General features: G+C 36.6%; 1 protein-coding gene across 8 annotated transcripts in view; it reads left to right on the top strand.

Annotated features, from left to right (window-relative positions):
- Nucleotides 1-21852, top strand: part of TANC2 (tetratricopeptide repeat, ankyrin repeat and coiled-coil containing 2) — a 376797-nt gene that overhangs the window by 329225 nt on the left and 25720 nt on the right. For all 8 annotated transcript variants that reach the window (XM_034416164.3, XM_034416167.3, XM_034416168.3 and 5 more), the window contains 5 exons: nucleotides 1390-1523; nucleotides 12525-12648; nucleotides 16975-17150; nucleotides 19904-20036; nucleotides 21393-21484. In XM_034416164.3, the coding sequence (XP_034272055.1) occupies nucleotides 1390-1523; nucleotides 12525-12648; nucleotides 16975-17150; nucleotides 19904-20036; nucleotides 21393-21484 (659 nt within the window). The remainder of the gene's footprint in view (nucleotides 1-1389; nucleotides 1524-12524; nucleotides 12649-16974; nucleotides 17151-19903; nucleotides 20037-21392; nucleotides 21485-21852) is intronic.

Here is a 21852-nt window from a genome sequence, read left to right as displayed (position 1 = left end):
CTATTACATGTCCTATTGTACCTTCTTAGAACTACCTGTAAATAAAGAAAATTGTCTTATTTTGCGTTGTTTAAGATCCTGCATATATAACCACTGAACATATATAGTATATGTGTATTTCTTCAAGTTTCAGAAATACAAGGTATCAAAAACAGTTTCTAAATTAAACATACAAAACTCTGGTTCTTTAAAGCAGTGGTACTCTTGACTTTGAAGAGAACAAAAGGATGGCATTCTTCCATGTTTTATACTTTTTCTGCAGCTCTATGAATTTAGATTTAGGTCTAGATACATTCTTTGGTTTGATCCCAGTTTGTGTGCAATAGAAAAGAGATGTACAAAATTTTCCAAGGTCATAGAAGATTGCTCTGAAGTCAAAATATTTTGTATTAGAAAGGAACAGACTATACTGATGTTAAAACATGCCAGAACTGCGACGTTTTGTGATCAGCATATTTCAATCCTGACACGTTTTGTGTCATATAATGATATATATATTTAAGTAAATCATTATTTGAATTTTGATTCAGATTTAAAAATAAAATACATTTTAATTATCAAGTGTAGCTTGTCATGCAGTTACGTTTGAAAGAAAGGAATTGTAATAGCTCCTCAGCACCATCAGTTGAATTTGTCCTCCTTTTAAAAAACATTTTAAGCTCCCATGTGACATAAAATCACCATAAGTAAATAAATACCCCTTTTTGAGACAAGAAATTGAGTACATATCAATTGTTTACTGCAATAGGTCTCGCTTTATTGAAATTGTTCATCGATAATACTGCATTGAATTGCCAATACTATGAGAAATAGATCCATTTTTGAGGGGATGATGAAATTATCATGCAGTGTTCCTTTATGTCTCATAATTTTATATCGTAGAAACTACGTTGTATTCTAATATATATATGAAAAAAGTTTTGGGAATGTTTATAAACAAAGAATTATCTTAGTTTTAAAACTTATTTTTATGGATAAATTAACATATCCTTATTAGCTTTTAAGGTTGTAGAAAAATAACTGTTTCTGTTTCCTCCAACAAATGAGCTCTAATTCCAGTCTAGAAGTATTTTTATGTACATATACAAACTATCAAATTACGTAGAGTTCTACATGTAGCAGAATTGAAGAACAACTCTAATTATCAGCAGTGCCAAGGAATGGAAATTCTTGCAAAGGGACAAAACTAAGTACATTTATTAAAGTAAGAAGTATTACTCATTCTCCAGAAGTTGCTTCTAACAAGTTAGTCTTCGAAAAATTTTGGAAACTATAGCCAGAAGCCATTCCATTTTCCTTTCTTTCCTTCTTTTTTTCAATTTCTGTTCTTCTTAAAGTAGATTGAGAGTCTGTAATCATTTTTTTCTAATCAGTCTTTTATCTCTTCAGCTCTAACTGCTGCAGCAGGAAGAGGCAAGTTGGATGTTTGCCGTCTGCTTCTAGAGCAAGGAGCAGCTGTAGCCCAGCCCAACCGACGAGGGATTGTTCCTTTATTCAGTGCCGTTAGGCAAGGCCATTGGCAGGTAACAGAATAAGAGTGAAGGAAAAGCTGTTCCCTACTGTATTGTAATACAGCTGTACTGCTGTAATAACATGTATACTCTGTATATTTTGGGGACCACATTTGTTATTTTCATCAGCCAGAATATGTGAGCCTCTTGTTAGTAAGAGTAAAGTAAGAGTAACATGAGAAAACTGCAGGGACTTGTCCAGTTAGTCTCCAAGAATTATATATGGTTAAAAGGAAGGGGGAAAAAAATAAGGAAGTTTTAGGCATGTTGGAATATCCTGGAGACCTTGAGGTCATTTTTGATAAATTGGCATTCATTGCTATAGGATTTTTTAAAGGGCATAGGTAAATTATTTCATTTATTCATTCATTCATTCATTTGAAGGTAATGGGCTCTGTCTTCTTATTTATTATTTGTTTACCACATTTCCATCTTTATTTAAAAAAGGATATTTCTCTTCCTTTTTTAAAAAAAAGGCTATTAAACATTTTAGTGAGAAACATTTTAGAGAGATAAGCGAAAGAGCAAAAAAAAAAAAAACCCAAAAACCAAACTTCAAATAAAGTGAGTTAAAAAGCAAAAGTAAGTAAACAAAAATAAAATATCTTAGTATTATATACCTCTAATATATCATTAATCATGAATATTTGAATATATTATAATACTTTAAGAAACTAAGGCTTTAAGCATAGATGAATCCCCAGTAAACGGGTAAGCTAGAATAGCCTGAGACTGAAAATCTGTTCTGATCTAAATATCCCATTAAATTGAAATATAGACTCTACATTGAAAAAATTTAGGTATGATAAAAATCCACATATTGAACTGTAGTCCTGGAATAGTTTCCACTTTGTATTAAATTCCCTAACCGATTTACTTTTAAGGTACAAAGTTATTTTGGAGGTAAAAACATAGTCCTGCAACTTAGTAAACTATTCGTTGGAAGAAAGAATTTTCCAATAAGAAACATGTAATACCTATGAAACAGTTAATTTATACAGAGCTAATTCTGTATATATTGAGGGAATAAAACTGAAGTGACGTTTCAATGGTAAAACAACCCATTTTTCTTTATTCATAATAAATTTAATTTTCTTATATTAAAATTCCCATTATTGCATCTCTATTACTACATTCAAATTCTCCATCCATTTAATCATGCAATCTGTTATTTGTTTGGATTATGAGTTTTACCACCAATAATTTATGAATCAAGCCTGACTCAGGTTCAGAATTATATATTATGAGGTTTTTGAAATAAGTCAAGTCTCTCAATATTCACTCTTGTTTCTATAATTGTTTTAGTGCTATTCTACTTATTTGAAGATAATGAAATCAACCAGGTAAACTAGATTATTCTAAGACAAAACTTTCAAAAGATTTCATCATTCTCTTATTAATAATCCAAGTTTACAATCTACTGAATTATTAATTTACCATTGAAGAATTTTTTTTAGTATTTGCCTCTTCATTGAAGTAGACATTTTAGAACAACTTGGGAGGTATGAGAAAATCTGGACACTCTTTTCCTTTATTTTTCATTGACATTCATGATCTTCTACATATTGTTTATTTCTGTTTACACAAATAGCTTTCAGTTGATTCAGACCACATGGAAGCCTTGACCCTTCTGTAGAAGCAGCCAACTTCTATACAATCAGTTATGAAACACATGTTAAGCAACTAGCATGTTTGGATTTCAAATGTGCTAATCCACCTCACTTAAATCTTGTAAATTCAAAATATAATCCTTGGTCTATTATTGGATCATTATAGGTAGTCCTCAAGCAATCCTGGCAGTCGCAGTTGCTATCATAACTCAGGACTGCACACATTAAGAGAGGACCCTACATGACCAAAATGTGGAAAGGCATTGGGTTATATGTTCACTCTAATTGCTTCAAATCATCCAGTAATATATATTCCTGTTTTTCTGTGGCTTTTTCTTTCTGATGCCAAGGAGATAAACAAATCTATCAAAAATACCTGACTAGTACCCCATATCATAATGAATCATCAGAACTTAATTGATTTGAAAGAAGTTATTTAGTGATAACATTTTAATATCCTTATGTAATTATAGTAGTTCATGAAATCTCTATCTCTTTGATCTGGAAGTTCCTTGAGTTAGTCTTACAATTATTGGATTTTGATCTATATATTATTTAGAATATAACTTGAGGCAACTTTTCCAGATTCAGTCTGAAAATGTCTTATAATACATTTTTCTTATTCATCTTGGATGTTTTTCTAGCATCTATGGTAAATTTTTATTTGTGTATAACTGATAGCGTTAAAGGTTTTATCACAGAAGGTAAACTGTTCCAACTAAAGTTGCCTTCTTCAGTGAACTGATGGTGATTTTTTTCAGTGCCAGTGGGGTTCAAGTGGTGTTACAGATGTTTTGAGATTGCGCCCAGGTGGCCTATTTGATACTATCTTTGCTTTCTTTTGGCACAGTTGTTCTACTTCTGTTTACAGATCTTTGTATTTTTCTTTTATTCTTCTGTCTCCAGGTACTGCAGCAGCCTTTTTTTTTTAATCCACAGTTTTTAATGTTGTCTATTTTAATGCTAAAAATCCAGAGCACTGTAGCTTCTTTGTTTTCTATTACTTTATCTATTATGGTCCCACCAGTGTTCACAGGCAAGTTATATTTGTTGCAGATATTACAATGCACCATTGTTGCTACTTTGTTTTTACTTTACTATTATTTTTAGTCTGTCTGTAAAATCTTCTTGCAGCAGCTAACTAGTTGATGCATTGTTTCTTCAGCTTGTGCTTGCTACTCCATTTTAGTAAAAACAGCCCCAAGTGTGGCACATTCAGTGGGACAGGACTCATTCTGTACAAGCAGTATTGCAAGGTCCTTTCATCTGAAGTGGTATAGGGCTTCCTGCCTGATCAGGGGATTGGACTAGAAGACCTCCAAGGTCCCGTCCAGCTCTGTTATTCTATTATGCTGTATGCACTTTGCAGCTGGCTGAACTCTTGCATTAGGTAATTCTATGGCTTCATCTTCAGAGCGATGGCAACTGTTTGCTAATTACTGGCCTATCCAATCTCTCTGCCTGCACAGATGGCAGTCCATCTGGTTGTACTGAGGCTGGCTGCTTTTGTCTGTGGGCACTTCTAGAATTGGCTGTGGCTGCTTATCATTGGGGTCCTCCAAAGAGTCCACCATGATAAGCTGTGTATGTGGACAATGTTGAGCAGCGATTCTATTTCAGACATTATTTTTCTAGATCGTCTATGTAAAAGAGAGAGCAAATGTTTTTCATATTTGCCAGACTTATTCAGTACTGTTGACAAGAGGAATCAATGCAATAATAAATAGTAATGGTGATAGTGAATTTCCATGAAAGATGTCCTCCTTAATATTAACCTTTCCTAGTCTATTACCATTTCCATGAAAGACAGTTTTGTCTTTCATTCTGCCATTGATCTTTGCACAAAGCTTCTGATGTCTGTATTGACTAGGCACTTGATTATCCAATCACATGAAAGGGAATCAAATACCTTCACATAATCAATCCATGCTACATTCAAGTTGATCTTCCCTTTCTTGCAGTTTCCCAAAATCATTTTGGGAATTAGGAGCTGAACTTTTGCTCCTCTGCTGTTTGTGTGGTGTCCTTTCTGCTTGGGTAGCTAGATGCTGTTGGACTGCATCAGCTCCCACATCAGTTAGCAGTCTGAAAGTTGTAGGTAAGCTGGTAATTGGCCTGTAGTTGCCTAGTGCTATCTCTTTTATTGGATCTTTCATTATCAGGTAGGTTTTACCAGATCTTAACTAATCTTCAATTTCACCTCTTAATTTAATAATTATTAATTTAATAATTCTTGATGAATGTATTTTTTTTCTTTTTTTCCTTTTATGTACATTGAAGGCATATGCAGCAAAGACAAATTCCTTGTGTCCAATCACACTTGGCCAATAAAAATTCTATTCTATTCTATTCTATTCTATTCTATTCTATTCAATAATTATTTGGCAATGAGTGAGTGTAGATCAATCAGGCGTTTCAATTCAAAACCATAAAATTCATCTTCACCTGAAACTGACCTTTCATGCTTTTTCTCCACCATTTCTACTATTATTACAAGGTAGCTTCTTTTATTATTCTTATCCACCTCTTGTTTCCAAATTGCACCCTTGTACTTTTTGGAAATGTCTGATAGCTGCACTTAGAATTGCAGTTTCTTCTTTGTCAAGTGCTCTTTCTCAAGTTCATTGCAGTATCTCCCTTGATGTATTAGCAGAAATATTTCTGATTATCTGAATTAAGGATAATTCCAAATGTCCAATCTGTAATTCTTAATTTCTTTATTCTGCTTTACTTCAGATGATAATTTATCATATATATGATTGGTATCTACATTAAAAGAATTGAAATTTACTTCCATATCTTTGTTTCTTGAATTATATTGAAGAGGTTATCTTCTATTGCATGAAACCCATCCGCAAGAAATTCTTCATAGAATAGAGTAGAATAGAATCTTTACTGATTTACTGTAGTTATTTGACTATGATCAAACTAATGCAAATATACAAATAAATACAAAAAAGACAACAGGACATGTTCATAATAATTTATCACCCCTACAGTTAACCACAATTTTATCTAAACATTTTGTTCTCTTCAAAATGGCCTTTGATAGAAAGAGTGCAGTCTTGCTATTAATATGCAAGTTTGTTCCCTGCAAAATATTCCTAGATGGCTTTGAATATACTCAATTCTGCCCTTATGGCTGGAGTTGGGATAGATTTATTCAGCCCCAGAGATATTTCAAAAGTAGACTATATCTATTTCACTATATCTACTACTGTGGGCAAGAATCCTTTAGAAGAAATGGGGTAGCCCTCATAGTCAATAGAACAATGGGAAAAGCAGTCTCAAAAATGACAGAATGATCTTGATTTGAATCCAAGGCAAACCAACATCAAGTAATCCAAATGTATGTCCCAACCGCTGATTACGAAGAAGCTGAAGTCAACTATGGTTCTATGAAGACCTACATCACTTCTATAACTAATACCAAAAAATGATATAGAGAATTGGAATACTAAAATAGGAAGTTAAGAGATAACCATAATAACAGGCAAATTTGGCCTTGGAGTACAGAGGATTTGGCCTTGAAGTACAACCCTACATGTAGATATCACCAGATGGTCAATACCAAACTCAGATTCATTATGTGCTTTGCAGCCAAAGATTGAGAAGCTGTATACAATCTGTAAAAACAAGATGGGGATGGCTATGGCTCACATCATAAGCTTCTTATTAAAAACAATCAGAGATAAATTAAAGAAAGTAGGAAAAGCCACTAGGCCATTCAAGTATGACATAAATTATATCCCTTATGAATATGCAATGGAGATGATGAATATATTTAAGGGATTAGATTTGGTAGTAGAATGCCTGAAGAACTATGGACGAAGATTCATAACATTGTGCAGGAAGCAGCAATTAAAACCATCCCAAAGAAAAAGAAATGCAAGAAAGCAAAGTGGCTGCCTAATGAGGCCTTACAAATAACTGAGTAGATAAGGATAGCTAAAGGCAAAGGAGAAAGGGAAAGATATATCCAACTGAATGAAAATTTCCAGAGAATAGCAAGGAGAGAGAAGAAGGCCTTCTTAAATGAACAGTGCAAAGAAGTAGAGAAGATAATAGAATGGGAAACACCAGAGATTTCTTCAAGAAAATTGGAGATATTAAGGGAACCTTCCATGCAAAGTTGAGCATGATAAAGAATTAAAATGGGAGACCTAACAGAAGTAGAAGGGATTAAGAAGTGGTGGCAAGAATACACAGAAGAACTATACAAGGAAGACCTAAATGTCCCTGATAACAATGGGTATAATTGCTGATCTCGAGCTAGACATCCTGGAGTGAGAAATTAAGTGGACCTTGGAAAGCGTTTCCAACAACAAAGCTAGTATTCCAGCTGAGCTATTTAAAGTCCTAAAAGATAATGCCATTAAAGTGCTGCAATCAATATACCAGCAAATTTGGAAAACTGGTCACAGGATTGGAAAAGATTAGTTTACATTCCAGTTCCAAAGAAGGGCACTATCAAAGAATAGTTCAAATTCTATACAGTTGTTCTCATTTCACATGCTAGCAAGGTCATGGTCAAAATCCTACAAGCTAGACTTCAGCAGTATGTGAACCAAGAACTACCAGAAGTATAAACTGTGTTTCGAAGAGACAGAGGAACTAGAATTGGATTGTGGAGACAGCAAAGGAGTTGCAGAAAAACGTCTGCGTCATTGCCTACACTAAAGCCTTTGATTGTGTAGATCACAACAAACTGTCGCAAGTTCATAAAGGGATAGGAATAATAGACCACCTTATCTTTCTCCTGAGAAACCTGTATGCAAGTCAAGAAGCAACATTTAGAACCAGACATGGAATAACTGATTAGTTCAAAATAGGGAAAGGAGCATGACAAGGAGCATATTGTAATCCTGCTTATTTAACAAATATGCAAAATACATCATTTGAAATTTCAGGCTGGATGAATCACAAGCAGGAATTAAGATTAAGGAGAAATATCAACCACTTTGGATATGCAGAGTTTGGTTTGGCAGCAGTGGCATGTGTGAAAAGAGGGAAGCTCCCAGCCATTGCCACTGCTGCTCTGCATTCTGCCCACCTGCTCGCCCACCCAACCAGCTGGCTCTCCCTCCACTGGGAAGTCTCTGGCCATCACTATCACTCTGTGCTCACCTCCTGGCTCTCACTCTGGCTGCCCATGGTGAGTTGTCCCTACAATGTTGAGTTGCCCTGCAATGACTTGGTAGCGGTCAGCTAGCAGAAGTGATTTGGCAATGGTGAGCTGGCTGCACTAAGCTGGCCATGCCGAGTTATCCTAGAACCTGATCCATGGGGTCAAAAAGAGTTGGATACGACTACACAACTGAACAACAACAGTTTATTTCAGTAAGTCAGCATTTATATATCCTCACAGTTCTACACTATATATGATCATTGGGATTATTTTGGTGTTATATATATTTATGATTGGAAGTAGAAAACCCACACAACTATGGTTGGTGAATTATCTTATGGCATTGGCACACGCTGTAACCCTTAAAAATTCTTCTTAAAATGAGGCAACCGGGAACCTATTTCTGTGAAACCCAGTCCTAAGTATAAGTAGAATTTGACTTGTATACATTCCCTATCTAGGCCCTAATTACACCTAGTCCACCTTTACCTGAAAACAACTATTTTAGTTTTTCACATATTGTATTCTCATCCCTACCTGGATATAAGATATAAATACCATATCATCTACATAAAGCAGAATGTTTACATATCTTAAGGCAGCGGTCACCAACTGGTGGTACGTGGACCATTGGTGGTCCATGAGAAAATTTTGGTGGTCCGCAGAAAAATTATTTGCATTTTTTATATTGAATTAAATCATGGGTCCTCAAACTACGGCCCCTGGACTGGATACATGCAATGAACATTTGTGTTGCTGCAGAGAGTCTCCCCTTCGGGGTCTTTTAGTGTGGGGCAGAGGGGGCAGAAATTCCAACTTGGAGTCTGCTTCAGCCTCCTGGTGTGGGACTTTGGGCGAAGGCTGGAGGGAAGTGCCACTGGTGGCGAAGAGCCAGAAGGCTTTGTTCCAGTGAAACTACATCATGTCTGGCACTGGCTGACCATTTCAGCCCACTGAGCCTCCAGGCACCGGTACCTGGCCTTGCATTCCCACAGGTCTTCCCTCTGCTTGGAAAGCCTATGCTCGTCCTCAATGACATGCTTCTGCTGAGCCTCCTTCTCGGTCAGATCCAATTTGAACTGAGCCAGCTGTTTTGCCAACACTTTTTCATGGTAGTTGCTTAACTCCAACAACTGCTTCCTTTTGGGACCCCACCCAGAGCCCGGGTGGGAGGTGAGGAGTGGCTTGCAGGGGAAGGGCGAGTAGAGGTTGGCGAGGCGCCCCTTGACATGAGTGACATCGAGTTGGCCACACCCACCCAGTCACATGACCACCTAGCCACGCCCACACGGTCATTAGGCAGATCATATTAGTAGTCCATGGGATTTAAAATTATGAATTTAGTGGTCCCTGAGGTCCGAAAGGTTGGTGACCCCGTCTTAAGGCACATACATATTGGTTGAATGAAGGGACTTTGAAATATTAACATAAAGATTAAACAAAAAGTATACATCCTTATGTGACTTCTTTATTGTTATTAATTTTCTGTTAATAAACTGATAAACTGTTGATTCTGTGTATAGCCTTAGGGATAAGTTTCAGTGTAAAGCCTTGATTAAAGAGAGGAGGCTGGAGTTCTTCCAAAGCAAGTCATTGTTTATTAAATAAAATATTGTGATAAAGTCTGTAAAAGTAGTAAACAGTTGGTTTCCTGTATATTTTTCTACTAGATGACATTAAAATGAAGCTGTTATCAATAATGGAGTGACCAGGCCCAAATCTAATTTGCTCTTTGGGTAGCAAGTTCTTTTCAATTACCAGCCTCAAACTAGTATAAAAGATATTTGGCTATGATGTCAGTTAGATTAATTAGTCTATAATTTGAAGGATCACCCTTATCACCCTTTTTATAAATGATGACTACAATAGAAAATTCCCAACCATCTGGGATTTGGCAGGAATTATTTATATGAGTAAATAAACCTACAAGTAAGATAGCCCACCAGTCAATGTGACATTTAAATAACAAAGGTGGGTACAAGATCTTCTCAAGGAGTGGTAAATCATTTTGGGGTTCCTCTAATCCAGTACAACTTGGGTCAGTGAATAATTGGCTGAAATATTCCTTCCACATGTAGGAAGGTGTAGGAATGTCCAAGGAGAACCTACATTCCCGCAAAGTTCCTGTGACTGAGTGCCAGAGAAAGGCTAATTCTTTGTTTACCAGAGAGAAGACAAATAGTGAAACTTCTTAACACCTGATAGTTTTGTTGTATTCTTATCTAAATGAAAGTATGGTAATGTAATAATCATTTAATAGATTGTTCCCTGCTAAACACATAGCTATTCTTTTTCTTAGTTAAGTCAAACCAGTGAGGGCTCTTTATCTGGGACCTTCTGGGGATGCCTTTTCAGTTAAGAATTTTCTTAATCCTACGTTTTGCTTTCCATAGGCTGTAAGTACAGATATGATATCTTTGGAAGGTGAAGTCACTGTGTTTACCAGAATCTGGATTTGATATTTCATATATTTAGTCAAAGCCCTCACATCCAGTCTGGCACATTTTATCCTGGTGGACCTCTAGATCAGGTGTCCCCCAACCTCTGGGCTGCGGTCTACTACCAAGCCGTGGTCTATTTTCAACCGGACCATGTGAGTGGTGGACTGGCACACAATTCAACTTGTGCAAGCAGTGAGCCAGTGTGTAAAGCACGCAGCTCAACCTGTGCAAGTTGAGCTGCGCATGTGTGAAAACTGGCCTGACACACGGCCCAATTCCCCTCTCTCTCCCAGTTAGGCCACCAAACTACAAAGGCTGGGGACCGCTGCTCCAGATAATATAAATCACATGTATCAATTTGATGTGCAGTCTGAGTGCCTGCAGAATTTAATAGCAACTGATTGATGGTCACTATTTGTCTTATGTAAAAAGTACACAATTGTGTTATAGAAGCAGAAATTCTTTGCAATGAAAGAAAAGTACAGACGAATCAAGCTGTATTTCTTCCATCTTTGATTCTTCCTTATTATTCATACTCATTTTGGAAAAATAATACTTTATTCTATGCTCAGAATTTCTATTTATTAAATTAAAACAAAATTGAAAATGTTAAAAGTAGGCAATATTAAAGCAACATAAAATTCAGAGATATTTAAAACAAAATATATAATAGCCAACTACTACTGTATGAGAAGAAAAATAACCATAAACAAGCACTCAATATTTCTTTTAACAAATATCAAACAATTAATTCACACACAATATTACATTTGATAGCCATTCAAAATATTTTCTATGTTGGAACTCTTTTATAGTTGAAAAAATAATAAAACAAGTTGGCAAATATATATTACATCAAAGCATACAAAATAGTAAGGGTCAGAAATATACAGTATATTATCAAATTAATAAAGTTTTTGAATGTACAATTACATTCAGGAAAAAATACATCAAAACAATATTAATTTTAAATTTCTCAAAAAAAGAATGATACTATTAAGTCTTTACTATGCTAACTTGACTCTTTTTCAACAGTTCACTTTACAAATAAAAATAATAGTTCTGTGATAAGTTAAAACAAGCTAATAAGCTTATTAAATAGTAAGAAAACCTGTTCTTGTAATTAAAAGTTGCAATTCTAAATATTAATAAAACAAAGATGGTAAGCAGGAAAAAAAACCTGCCAAAGTCAATATAGAAAGTTAGTCAGTATGATAAGCTGTCTTCTGAAATGTAGAAGAGTCATAAATCTAAACAAAGGAATTTCAGTGGAGAAGGATTGGGGAGGGGGATTCAAGAGAATCCAGCCAATGAAAAGATATTTAAATTAAACCTGAAGATCTCTCATAGGACTCTCTAATCAGCAATAAACCACAGTAATTACAAAAGCATTTAAATATTTACAAACCTCTGGACTCACCCGCTAGGAATAGCCCCCACAAAAAATTGTCCTGAACTTAACTAGTTAGAATACATCCTTCTACAATTAGGACTCTGGGCTGTAGATTCTGGTAGCTCCTAGTAACTGCCATCTTGAAATTTATTTTGAATTGTTTAGTCTTTCTGTGTTTCAATTAAGAAGCATTTAATGTATTTTTGAGTCACAGAGACATAAGGTATCATGCAAGAATGAGATGGGATATATCCCATAGGTTGTTTTTTTTTTTTTGTTACATTGCCCTGCCTGTGGATTCTTCCACCCCCTCCAGAAAAAAGTTAATTGCAGCCAACAGCCATTAAAAGATTGTCATTCTTAGCAGAAGAATCCATGATACTTCTGACATGATATTTATGTAGATGGTTTGTACCCAGTGTATTCTTTATGTGTTTTCAGATTGTCGATCTCTTGCTCACCCATGGTGCAGATGTTAATATGGCAGATAAACAAGGTCGGACTCCTCTAATGATGGCAGCTTCAGAGGGGCATTTGGGCACTGTGGAGTTCTTATTGGGACAAGGTTAGTGTTGAAAAAATGTAAGATTAAGACCAAATCTTCCAGAATGCAAATCTTCCCATTTTTATAAAAAATTTTGTTCATTCTTTGATTCTGTATGACATCATTCATGTACAATAAAATAGAGATATGATCAACTGAGGCCAGAAGAGTTTATTTCAAGGTCAAAAGATTTTCATTGCAGTTGGGAACTGCCTTGTTTTCAGCCAATGGTTTTATGTTTTGGAAATATTTTGGATATTTTTTAAAACAACTTTTCAATGATTTATTTTAATTTACAACACATATTTACGTGTTTCACAAAACCCCATCCACCCACTGCATCTATGTAGAATTTTATTTTTGTGATCACATACTACTCCAAATGTAGATCACCGTGGCTGAATATTGTTATCCAGGAGGTTAGTTTATCAGTAATAATTTGTATTTAAAGTCGGGAGCCACTGTGGTTTTCCAGTCTTAGATTTTACAAGAAAGGATCTAAAAACACTCTTTGTTATATTGTATTAATCTTCTGTGGGATAAAGATCGCTCTATCCATCTCTGTTTCTCTTAATCTATATGGTGCCCATCTTAATCAGGTAATTGTGGGAAGTTTACCCCCCCCCAAAAAAGCCACCCTATCAAATAGCTGTAAGATAATATCAAATTTAAAAATAGCTGAAGCACCTCACGGAACTGCTAACAGAATAAAAACAAAATAAAAATGCAAGATCACACTAACATCATGTCCCCTTGAGGAAAAAAAGCCTATATCTTTAAAGTCTTTCAGAAGCCCAACCAGATTTCCAGGTCTCAGAGGGGAGGCTGTTCTATACGTCAGGTCCCATGATATAGGAGGCACACAATAATAAGTGATATTATTTCAGAGAGTGGACCTGGAGTATGTTTGTTTTGCAAGTTCTGATATAGAAAATGTAGGGCTTAGTATGGTATAATTAAGGATGAGTTTAGACCCAGGCTACTAGTTTCTAATTGTTTGCAGTATTTTTCTGAGGTATCTGACAATTAAGGAAAAGTTTGATAGGGAATAAATAAGAGGATTTTAAGTGTACCAGGCAGAGGAAGGAATAATGTTGAAAGAGAGATTGGTAACCACAGGAAGATGGGGAGATCATGTATGCTGTCCCCACCACCACATTCTAGTTTACTTATTTCCCCAAATCCTTGATGTTTGAGTGATTTAACTGATAAGTGCCTAGGGGACATATACCAGCCATTCTCTTAGGAGTAGTCCAAGATTCCATGACAAGCATGGAATTCTCCCAAATAATGTCCAGTCCCACTCATATAGAAAATAGATGCTTGGCTTGATTTTTTTTGCTCAGGACAGGATGATAGTAATTTATGGAGATGGCAGTAAATGGACAAATAAATGGATGCCAAGGCAAAGGCAACAACCAGCACGGTCCCCAGCCCTATGCCCATGCTTGAATTTTGATTGAAAAGATAATCCATTTCTTCTAGTATGCTCTGTAGCTAACCAGTGAGCATAGTCTGAATAACTGCAGAGAATAAAGCAGGCGACAAGGAAATAAAAATTATTTAAGCCTAGATGAGGGGAAACTGTATGAAAATATCTTAGACAAAACACCCTGAATTCATTCAAAGATTATAAAAGGAGAAAGAGAAGCACATTCTAACTTGCAACTTTCTGGGACTATAGCCATTCTTAATAAAAAGTAGTTTTAGGCACATATGATATCTGTTTCTTGTCTACAAAAGAGACAGCAATAATTTCCAAGAGTAGTTGAATTCTGGGAAGACCTCTTTTAAATCTGTAGGAAATGTCCCTTCCTAAAGCAAAGCAGTGGCTCAGTGGCTAAGATGCTGAGCTTGTTGATCTAAAGGTCAGCAGTTCAGCAGTTCAAATCTCTAGTAACGGGTGAGCTCCCGTTACTTGTCCCAGCTTCTGCCAACCTAGCAGTTCGAAAGCACCTAAAAAAATACAAGTAGAAAAATAGGGACCACCTTTGGTGGGAAGGTAACAGCGTTTTGTGCCCCTTTGGCATTTAATCATGCCGGCCACATGACCACAGAGACATCTTTGGACAGTGCTGGCTCTTCGGCTTTGAAATGGAGATGAGCACCGCCCCCTAGAGTTGGGAACGACTAGCACATATGTGCAAGGGGAACCTTTACATTACCTAAAGCAAAGCATTGATAATCACCTTGAACCAGCCCTCCTATATACATACACACCAGGGGTGGGTTCTACTTACCTTTAGTATTGGTTCGCAATGGGATAGCTGTCAAAAGACTGGTGAATTTGATTTACTTTTATCAGCAAAGAATTCTGCCAACAGAAGTTACACATGATCTCTGCTCAGAGGGGGTGCTTGCTAGCTTGAACAAGACCATTGAACAGCACTTCATTGATGCAATAAGAGAGGAAACATATTCCAAATCTGTTTTATTGCCATGGTGTAGGCTCAGATTTGAATTTTCCCCATTTTCACTTCTCGTGTTTCCAAACCAGCATTCCAGGTGTTTTTGTTTCATCTGTCTAAAGTCTGCAATAAGCAAAGTAGCCATTCAGTGGTATACAGAGGGAAGGCACTCAAAAACAATTTCCCATAACCTCAGGTTGTTTAGAAAATACAATTATGTATACTGTAAATCACCGAGACTCTCACCAGGCATTTCCAGAATTGATCTGAATTCATAAGGCACCTGAGATCGACCTTTGTAATCTGTCAGTTTACCTCACAAAGATCATTAGCAACAGTCAATCTCATCAGCCTTGAGTCATTTGAATTAAGGGACCCTATAAATGGAATAAACTATTTTTACCAGGATTGGGAAATTATAAAATCATGGCACAGGGCTAGTTATAATGTTGTCCATAATTATGTTGTCCATAAAATCTTTAACTCTTCCCAACCCACTCTCTAAAGCGTGAAGGTTGAAGTCATCAATGCCAGCAAAAGGGGCATTTCCACACACACTGGGTAACTGATTAAGCAACCTGGGCAGAGATTCTTTTGGGCAACAAGGAAGTCAATAGATGAACTGGATCTCAGATTTCTGCTCTGCCCTGGTAGTCTGATAAGTAGGCTAAACAAATATGCAATTATACATACATCAACATTTTCCTGTGGGGAACAAGATGATATTATATTAGTGGTGGGTTCTTCCCAGTTCAGCCCGGTTCGGCCGAGCCGGTAGCGGTGACGATATAACGTCACCTAACTGGTTCTCTTTGTTCGGGAGCTGGGCCCTCCCGCCGCACCCACGTTATTCTTATCTTTTATTTGGCCCTGCCCCCAATCTGTTCTCTGCCTCCCGAGTCCCAGCTGAGGGCTAGAAAGAAAAAAACAGTTTAAACTCTTGCCGCGGGGCTTCAAAGGGCCGCCCTATCGCTGATCAGTGTTAAAAGGCAGTGTGGTGGTAGACCAGTGCCTCCAAAAACAAGTGGGTAGACCAGGACGCTCGAAAAACAAATGGGTAGACCAGGACGCTCCAAGAACAAATGGGTAGACCAGGATGCTCCAAGAATAAATGGGTAGACCAGGACGCTCCAAAAATAAATGGGTAGACCGGTACAGCTCTGCAAGTAGTTAAAAGCCTGTATCTCTGCTAAATCTTAAAGAATTGTCACATGACCATCAAGCCATGCCCACAAAATAAGCCATGCCCACAGAACCGGTAGTAAAAAAATTTAGAACCCACCCCAGTATTATATGATGGCAAGATTTGGGATGCAGGGAAGGACTGGTGAACCATAATGGGCTATGCAACTCTGGCTGCTAAAGCCTTCCCTATTTCTGAGTTACCCAGTTGACACTCTTATCTGGGGGGTGGGGATTATCATTTGTGTGGCAATATGTTTTAGATCTCATTTTTGATCTCTTGATCTCTATGTTTTGTTAAATGGTTATATTCTTCTCTTTTATCCACTAGGGCCATTTTGTTTCTTGTTTTAATGCAAGAATGATTTAACTGAGATGCTTCTGGAGAATTTAAGATTAGATCGGAGAACTAATCAATAAATAACTTTGTCTCATTCTTAAGGAATGAGCAATTAAGGAATGAGCAAAAATTCAGAAGAATATTACAAGAATTTTGTTCTAACATACAGTAAAAATAATTGTGGAGCCATTTTCTGACCATAAAATATTCTACAAGCTACTCCAGCAAGCTATTTGGTAACATTTTTTCTCTACAGTATCTATCAAGCTAATATAAGCAGTACGTCTTGTAAAAGAGATGCATACATTCCTAAATTATTATAAGACCAAACCTTTATGAAAGATTGCTACAAGAATGAGGTATATGTATCATTTTACCTTGTGCAAGCACTTAAGTAGCTTTGCTTTTTTCCTCCAGGCTCCTCAATTTCTTTAATGGACAAAGAAGGACTAACTGCTCTTAGCTGGGCTTGCCTAAAAGGCCATCTTTCGGTAGTGCGAGCTTTGGTAGAAAGTGGAGCTGCTACAGATCACGCTGACAAAAATGGGCGTACTCCATTGGATTTAGCAGCTTTTTATGGAGATGCAGAGGTGGTAAGTTATGATTATTTTTATTGCTTGTTTGTTTATTTATTCTATAAGAGATAATAATTCATTGCATTTCTTTATCACAGCCACTGATTCATATGACATACAGACACAGACATAATATTGGTACCTCTCTACTTTCCTTCAAATAATCTCAGTTTGCAGTAGAATAAACTGAAACTAGCAAGTAAATGGCATGCCCCATTCTTCATTCCATAGTTCATACCATGGAAAAAATGGACTATGTAATCCAGTATTTTCAGTTGCATCTTATAAAATGTAAAGGGGAATTGAAACCTATGACACCTTTGTCAATCTTTCATATTTAATTTAATATGTAGAGTTAATTGGATTACTAACTGTCTTCTCAGACCACATACAGTTGCAAGAAAAAGTATGTGAACCCCTTGGGATTACGTGGAGTTTTGCATGAATTGGTCATAAAATGTGCTCTGAACTTCATCTAAGTCACAACAATAGAAAAACACAGTCTGCTTAAAATAATACTACACAAACATTAGAAGTTGCCATGGTTTAATTGAACATGTAAACATTCACAGTGCAGGGAGGAAAAAATATGTGAGCCCCTAGCCTAATGATTTCTCCAAGAGCTAATTAGAACCAGGAGTGAGCCAACCTTGACTCCAATCAGTGTGATGATATTGGATGTGTTGCTGACAGCTGTCCTGCCCTTTAAAAACACACACCTGTTTTGGGTTTACTGGTTTCAAGAAGCACTGTCTGATGTGAACCATGCCTCGCAGAAAAGAGCTCTCAGAAGACCTACGATCAAGAATCGTTGACTTGCATGAAGCTGGAAAGGGTTACAAAAGTATCTCCAAAAGCCTTGATGTTCATGTGTCCATGGTAAGACAGACTGTCTACAGATGGAGAAAGTTTAGCACTGTTGCTACTCTCCCTAGGTGTGGTCGTCCTGTAAAAATGACTGCAAGAGCACAGTGCAGAATGCTTCATGAGGTAAAGAAGAATCCTAGAGTGTCAGCTAAAGACCTACAGAAATCTCTGGCACATGCTAACATTTTTGTTGACACATCTACAATAAGGAAAACATTAAACAAGAATGGAGTACATGGGAGGACACCACGGAGGAAGCCATTGCTGCCCAAAAAAAATATTACAGCACGTTTGAAGTTTGCAAAAGAGCACCTGGATGTTCCACAGCACTACTGGCAAAATATACTGTGGAAAGATGAAACCAAAATTGAGTTGTTTGGGAAGAACACACAACACTATGTGTGGAGACAAAAAGGCACAGCACACCAACATCAAAACCTCATCCCCACTGTAAAACATGGTGGAGGGAGCATCATGGTTTGGGGCTGCTTTGCTTCCTCAGGGCCTGGACGGATTGTTGTCATTGATGGGAAAATGAATTCCAGAGTTTATCAAGACATTTTGCAGGAAAACGTTCGACCATCTGTCCACCAACTGAAGCTCCGCAGAGGATGGGTGATGCAACAGGACAATGATCCAAAGCATACAAGTAATTCAACAAAACAATGGCTTCAACAGCACAGAATACGCCTTCTGGAGTAGCCCAGTCAGAGTCCTGACCTCAACCCAATTGAAATGCTGTGGCATGACCTTAAGAGAGGGATTCACACCAGACATCCCAAAAATATTGCTACACTGAAACAGTTTTGTGAAGAGGAGTGGTCCAAAATTACTCCAGATCGTTGTGCAGGTCTGATCTGCAACTACAGGAAACGTTTGGTTGAGGTTATTGCTGCCAAAGGAGGGTCAACCAGTTATTAAGTCCAAAGTTTCACATACTTTTTCCTCTCTGCACTGTGAATGTTTACATGTTATGTTCAATTAAACCATGGCAACATCTAATGTTTGTGTAGCATTATTTTAAGCAGACTGTGTTTTTCTATTGTTGTGATTTAGATGAAGTTCAGAGCACATTTTATGACCAATTCATGCAAAACTCCACGTAATCCCAAGGGGTTCACATACTTTTTCTTGCAACTGTAAATAGTCAGTATTGAACAACTTATATGCCTTTTAAATGTTAACTTCAACATTGGATTGGAGGGCTAAAAAACAGGAACGAGCATGAAGTTACATTGTCAGCAATAAGCCTTGATGACTCCTACAATACTTCAAATATGCTGTAAACTCCAGCTTTCTGCGCCATTTGGGATTTTTGCGCAACAGGTTGGCCCGTCTGACAAACTAGTCCAGCTTGTCATATTCCTCCAATTGATATCAAAAGAGACATCAATCTTAGTGATATAGTTAAACCTATATATAGAAATATAGCTTACAAATTATAAAAACAACATATATACAAAGAAATCTAATAAATACAAAAGTCAAGGCACCTCACATTTTATCCTCAACCATACATACAGTGACCTCTATGTGATGCACCACTAACAACCTAGCCTTAATGTCTGTGGGGAAAGCCAGGTTTTTCAGCTTTCCAGAAAGTCAACAAGATCAGGGCCATCTGATCTAGGGAAAGTGTTTCACCAGGCAGGCACCATTACAAAGAAGGCATGTTTTTTGGATTCTGCAAGGCATTAATGTTTTATTAATGGATGTGCTCCTGATAAGATCAGGAGCACATCCATCCTAACAGCTACCAATAAGCAGTTCAAAATCTGGCCTTATATCATGTAAGACTTTAAAGAAGATAACCAGCATTCTATGAATCTGAAACCTCAGCTTAATCACATAAGAACATTTATTGTTTCTGGATGATGCTGACTCAGTTATTTGTTTGTTTATAGGTTCAGTTCCTGGTGGATCATGGTGCCATGATTGAGCATGTGGATTACAGTGGGATGCGCCCCCTCGATAGGGCAGTGGGCTGCCGCAATACTTCTGTTGTAGTTACTCTCTTGAAGAAAGGAGCCAAGATAGGTAGGAAGGACACAAAGGGAATAACCTATCTTTCATACCTTTCTTGAATATGAAAACACAGTATACTCCCGTGATATAGGCATAGCCAGTTACAATATGCAGATGCTCAGCATTTCCATATGTGAGAATTGCAGTAGTGAATTCATTATTTAGCTCTTACAAACTAAAGAAAAGTCCTTGTCTAAAAATGAAAAATTAAACAGCTGTGTTATGCTGGTATGCTGCCTACCCTACTCTGTAGATGTTTTTAGATTTGAGCATTATCTGCATATGCCTTTGTCTCTTAATTCTTGCATCACAAAATTTGCTGCTGCTTTGCTGCCTGCCTCTCACTGCTGCTTTTTCCTTTTTTTAAAATTCACCTTCATCCATTTTTTCTCCCTCTCCCACAACTTTGTGTTTTCCTCCTATCTTCCCCGCCATCCCCCACATCCCCCAAAGGCTGTCAGACACTACCAAGTCGTCCAAGAGGTATATTTCACTGCTGTCATCATCAAACTTGGTGGTCTAACAGCTCTGCCTTTTCTCTTCTACAGTTTTGCCTGCCTGTGTTCCATTCCCCACTTTTAATTTTTCTTACCTTCAAATAATTTTCTTTTCTTACTGCTGCAGAGAATAACTTGAATGCAAGACTAAATTCACTTAAAAATGCTGCAAAATATGTAAAACACTGCAAATTTGTTTTCATTGAGCCTTCTGAAATGCTTTTCTATGATGATAAGAATGTCAGAAGCTGATAATTTATTGAGAGAAATACTCATTCTAAAATGATTTGTTTGTTTATTGTTTTTGTTTTTGAAGACCAATATAAAACTGGACTTTTGAACTGCATCAGGATAATGCATTTTACAGATAATAACTTAGTTTGAATTGAATTTTTTTTCCTGAAACACTGAAGTTTTAAAAGATTTTCACATGGTGACACAAATATTGACACAGAAAATTTCAGATATATATCTATCAAATTTTGCATTGCACATCAGTTAATTTATATACAATGATATAGATATTAGTTTTAATTCTAGTTAATATTAGACTTACTCTTACTCATTTTTTTTTAATGTTTTCTTGGTAATGCCACTAAGTGAATATTCTCTCTTCAAAAATGACTCAAGTATTTATGACTTGTTCTAAAATTAATATAATTATAATATTGCAAAGTATATATTTTAGTCACTTACATCTACAAACCCAACTTTTTTGCTGGGACAAAGTTGCTTCTTGAATTGACTGTAACAAGTTGTTCTCTCCATCAGAAATTATCTGCCCAGGATGTTTTCTCATTTTAGCTTTCCTCCACTGCCACCTTTTGCATTGTATGAGTTTTTTACCCATCATGCATCCTGTACACTACAGGTCCAGCAACATGGGCAATGGCCACTTCCAAACCAGACATCATGGTCATCCTGTTGAGCAAATTGATGGAGGAGGGAGACATGTTTTACAAGGTAGGATGGAAACTGTGATTTTATATTTAATAATTGAGCTTTTGTGTTAAAAAAAAAAGAAACATTTATCATTCTTTGTTTATAGAGCAATGAAAATATATACCAGAAGTCTTCAGAAATTTTAATTCATAACATAGGCAGTTCTGGCAGTATTTTGAACTGTTAAATAAACTACAATTCCCTAATTTCAAAGCTAAAAAGATACATTTATAGCCTAAATTTAGAACAACATACATAAGTTTATGTAGGTATATATGTATTTAAACATTTATATAGTTAAACACTCATCATCATCATTTTAGTTATCTTCTATCTTCTGCAGGATGAAGGCCTCTTCTGTATGTTTCCAACACTAAGTTAAACACTAC

This window comes from Pantherophis guttatus, chromosome 4 (genome assembly GCF_059756535.1).
Source record: "Pantherophis guttatus breed Tessera chromosome 4, ASM5975653v1, whole genome shotgun sequence".
NCBI lineage: Eukaryota > Metazoa > Chordata > Lepidosauria > Squamata > Colubridae > Pantherophis > Pantherophis guttatus.
Note: the sequence above shows the minus strand (reverse complement) of the source record. Positions and strands in the feature narration are given on the sequence as shown.